A 4,764-nucleotide genomic window follows, 5' to 3' on the forward strand; every position below is an offset into this window, starting at 1 on the left:
TAAACTTATTTACATAAGTATTCAGACTGTTTGCTATGAGACTCGAAATTGAGGTGCATCCTGTTTCCATTGATCATCCTTGATGTTACTACAACTTGATTGGAGTCCACCTGTGGTAAATTCAATTGATTGGACATGGTTTAGAAAGGCACACACCTGTCTATATAAGGTCCCACAGTTGACTGTGCATGTCAAAGCCAACACCAAGCCGTGAGGTTGAAGGAATTGTCCGTAGAGCCCTGCGAGAGGATTGTGTCGAGGCACAGATCTGGGGAAGGTTACCCAAACATGTCTGCAGCCTTGAAGTTCCCCATGAACACATTGGCCTCCATTGGATGTCTTTCATGGGTAGGGAGACTGGTCCGGATCGAGGGAAAGATGAACAGAACAAAGTAAAATAAATCCTTCACTCAAACCTGGTCAGGACCTCAGACTGGGGCAAAGGTTCACTTTCCAACAGAACGACCCTAAGCACACAGCCAAGACAAGGCAGGAGTGGCTGTTGGAAAAGTCTGAAGGTCCTTGAGTGGCCCGGACTTGAACCTGATCTAACATCTATGGAGAGACCTGAAAATAGCTGTGTAGTGATGCTCCCCATCCAACCTGACAGAGCTTGAAAGGGTCTGCAGAGAATAATGGGAGAAACTCTCCAAATACAGGTGTATCAAGCTTGTAGTGTCATACCCAAGAAGACTGGAGCTGTAATCATTGCTAAAGGTGCTTCAACAAAGTACTCTGTAATTCTGCACTCTATTACCCTCCTTCTTGGTCAAATAGCCCTGACACAGCCTGGAGGTGTGTTGGGTCATTGTCCTGTAGGAAAACATGATGGGATGGCGTATCGCTGCAAAATGCTGTGGTAGCCATGCTGGTTAAGTGTGCCTTGCAATCTAAATCATTGACAGTGTCACCAGCAAAGCACCATCACAACTCATCCTTCATGCTTCACGGTTGGAACCGAACATGGAGAGATCATTTGTTCACCTACTCTGTGTCTCACTAAGACATGGCATTTTGAACCAAAAATCTTACATTTTTACTCCAGACCAAAGGACAGATTTCCACCAGTCTCATGTCCATTACGTGTGTTTCTTGGCACAAGCAAGTCTTCTTATTGATGTCCTTTAGGTGTGGTTTCTTTGGAAGTAATTTGACCATGAAGGCCTGATTCACACAGTCCCCTCTGAACAGTTGATGTTGAGATGTGTCTGTTACTTGAACTCTGAAGCATTTATTTGGGCTGTGATTTCTGAGGCTGGTAACTAAGGAACTTATCCTCTGTAGCAGAGGTGACTCTGGGTCTTCCTTTCCTGTGGCGGTCGTCATGACAGCCAGTTTCATCATAGCGCTTGATAATTTGAGACTGCACTGAAACGTTCAAAGTTCTTGACATTTGCTCCCGAGTGGTGCAGTGGTCTTAGGCACTGTATCTCAGTGCAAGAGGCGTCAGTCATTACAGTCCCTGGTTTGATTCCAGGCTGTTTTATGTCCGGCCGTGATTGAGAGTCTCATATGGCGGCGCACAATTGGCCCAGCTTTGGCCGGGGTAGGCCGTCATTGTAAATAATAGTTTGTTCTTAACTGACTGGCCAAGTTAAATAAAGGTTCAATTTAAAATTGGAAGAAAAGAAAATGATGGGCTTAGCCCTATTTGGTGAAAGACCATCTTCTGTATACCATCCCTAGCTTGTCACAACACAACTGATTGGCTGAAACGCATTAAGAAGGAAAGAAATTCCACAAATTAACTTTTAACAAGGCACACCTCTTAATTGAAATGCATTCCAGGTGATTACCTCATGAAGCTGGTTGAGAGAATACCAAGAGTATGCAAGGCTGTCATCAAGGCAAAGGGTGGCTAATTTGAAGAATCTCAAATATAACATATATTTTGATTTGTTTAACACTTTTGGTTACTACATGATTCCATATTTGTTATTTCATAATTTTGATGTTTTCACTATTCTACAATGTAGACAATAGTAAAAGAGAACCCTTGAGTAGGTGTGTCTAAACTTTTGACTGTATATAATTAGTAGAAAATTATACTACTTCTTTTGAAAATGCAAATAATTTTGTTCACTTATAAGGAATAGGAAGTACATCACATGCCATTGTCCAACTTGAATTGCAACACTTCAGTTTGTCAGAACTCACTATGGGTGTGATATCATCTCCTTTTCTGTGATCGCTTTTCAAGATTGTAAGGCAAGTGTCGACTTCTTCACTATCTTTTCATTTTAATGTTAAGACTCACTGAAATGTTATGACTGGTAATGATTTGAAATGCTGCTGCTGTTGGTTCATGTTATAGCTTCACAACTGAAAGCCATACACTGCATTCAGAAAGTATTCAGACCCCTTTCCTTCTTCCACTTTTTGTTACTTTAGTCTTTTTGTAAAATACATTAAATTATTTTTCCTTATCAATCCACACACAATACCCCATAATGACAAATCATTTCTAAAAAACGGTATTGTGTGTAGATTGAGGGGAGACAACAATTTCATCCATTTTCGAACAACATAACAACAAGGGGAGAAAAGTCAAGAGGTCTGAATCATTTCCGAAAGCACTGTACGCATTAAGGTTCAATGTAATACATTTGAGTAATTTAGCAGAGACACTCTTATCCAGAAGACATACAGTTGGTGCATTCATCTTATGATAGTCAGGTGAGACAACCGCATTACATTCATAGTAAGTACACTCAAGCAGGTATCAGCAAAGTCAGAGCTAGTGTGTGTGTGTGTGTGGGGGGGGGTCAAGTGCGGATGTTAGTTCACAAAAGGCTTTTTTCTGGTCGGGCTGTGAAAGGGGGAGGGGGGGGGTTCTGTGGGATTATTTAAAATGCCCTGAAGGGGTAGGGTTTCTGATGTTTTCGCAAGATGGGCAGGTAGCTTCAGAGGGAAGCTGGTTCCAGCATTGGGGTGCCAGGACAGAAAAGAGCTTGGACAGCCTGAGCGGGAGCTGCCCTCCTGTAGTGGTGGGAGAATGGAGTGCTCGGGTGTTGGGTTTGAGCCTGAAGGTAAGGAGGGGCAGTGTGTTGAGTTACTAAATGTGTGTATGTTTGTACTGTTTCAGGTGATCAGTAGTGTGTGAGTTCTCACATGGCTTGTCCTGAGAACATGTTTTTCTCATTGTCCTCTTTATATCAGGTGAGTCTTACACACAACGGCAACTAGTTATGAATCAGACAGAGGAATAAGTACAAGGGATGATGTTTCATACTATGAGCTGTATTCCCATCTGTCTCAATGTATAGAAAAGCATAGTTTAATAGTCTGGATTCAAACATTGTGCTCCAGATATGTTCATGATCCAGTTTAGGGCATGGAGTTGTGACATCAGGAATCACCTGTACATTGAAATGAGTTCATATTTTTTGCTGCAGAGAGAGTGACTGTACTGAAAAGATCATATTACCTCCCTGATGTTGTCCTTTATGTTGCAGGTGTTTTGGCCTGTTTTGGTCAACGACATTTGAACACCACAATGCCAGATAGACTGGATGTACTGACTGGCTCCTGTGTGCAAATCCCATGTTCATTTGATATTCCTGACCAACATAAGGATAAATTTAACAGCGCAATACTACCCTCTGGTGTGTGGATTAAAGAAAACTCAAAATTTCGTGAAAAACCGGACAATGTGATATTTAACAGTAGTAAGATGGTCAACAGATATCAAGGGGAGATAACTGGAAACATTTCCCAGATGAACTGCACCACAGTCTTCTTCAATGTAACCACCAATTACACTGATAAATACTACTTCAGGATTGAGAGTCAACCATACCGTGCAACAGATCCTGATAAGTCTGTTAATATAGTTGTCAGTGGTAAGAGACAATTTATCTTTAAAACCAACAATTTTTTTCCAGTTTAGATTCCTTGCATCAAAGATAAGAGTTTAACAAGTGGACAGTTTAACTATTAGTGTAAAATATATTTATCTACAATGTATTACAGATTTGCCTTCCAGTCCCATCATTACTGTCTCAGGTGAGGTGAAGGAAGGGACCCCTGTCAGTTTGAACTGCTCTGCTGTCGCTCCCTGTCCCGAACACCCCCCTGAGCTGACATGGACTCTCCCAACACAGTTCACAACTGAGAACCAACTGCAGGAGAATCCAGACCAAACCATATCAGTTCTCTCCACGGTGACCTTCACTCCGTCATATCTTCATCATGAGAAGAACATCACTTGTACTGCAGTCTACCCAGTAGGGACAAGCAACAAGAAAGCTGAACATAACATGATGCTTAACGTTTCATGTAAGATTTAGTCACCGGTTCCTGAAGAATAGATCATTCTATCATGTTTTCCCTGATGATTGTAATAGAGTGGTTTTGATGAGACTATTCAATATACAATATCCAGATACATTGTAAATGAACCCCTCTCCCTCAGTCTCTCCTAAGGACACCTCGGCCTCCATCAGTCCAGCTGATTCAGTATCAGTGGGCAGCTGTGTTAATCTGACCTGCAGCAGTACAGCCAACCCTCCTGTGACAAACTTCACCTGGTTCCAGATCAGTGAGGGTGAAACAACACAGGTAGCATCTGGACTAAGTTACACCCTCAATGTGACTGTTGGTGATGGAGGACTGTACTACTGTGAAGCAAGAAATAGTCAAGGCTGTGGGAAATCAAATGAAGTGCAGCTGGCTATAAAAGGTAAAATGGGCACGAAGGACACAATCGTAGGTTAGATATACACTATATATTCAAAAGTATGTGGACACCCCTTCAAATGCGTG

The 4,764-nt window shown here is 42.0% G+C and overlaps 1 protein-coding gene across 1 annotated transcript; it reads left to right on the forward strand.

Moving 5' to 3' along the window:
• Positions 1-2,833: 2,833 nt before the first annotated feature.
• On the forward strand, positions 2,834-4,529 carry LOC112242389 (myelin-associated glycoprotein-like; the record flags this gene model as incomplete). Its single annotated transcript, XM_042312193.1, is given in 4 exon segments — positions 2,834-3,029; positions 3,456-3,842; positions 3,973-4,278; positions 4,415-4,529. Coding segments are annotated over 4 exon segments (842 nt in total), but the record flags the coding sequence as incomplete, so codon positions are not given.
• Between the last annotated feature and the right edge of the window lie 235 nt (positions 4,530-4,764).

Source organism: Oncorhynchus tshawytscha, unplaced genomic scaffold, assembly GCF_018296145.1.
Source record: "Oncorhynchus tshawytscha isolate Ot180627B unplaced genomic scaffold, Otsh_v2.0 Un_contig_6781_pilon_pilon, whole genome shotgun sequence".
Classification (NCBI taxonomy): Eukaryota; Metazoa; Chordata; class Actinopteri; order Salmoniformes; family Salmonidae; genus Oncorhynchus; species Oncorhynchus tshawytscha.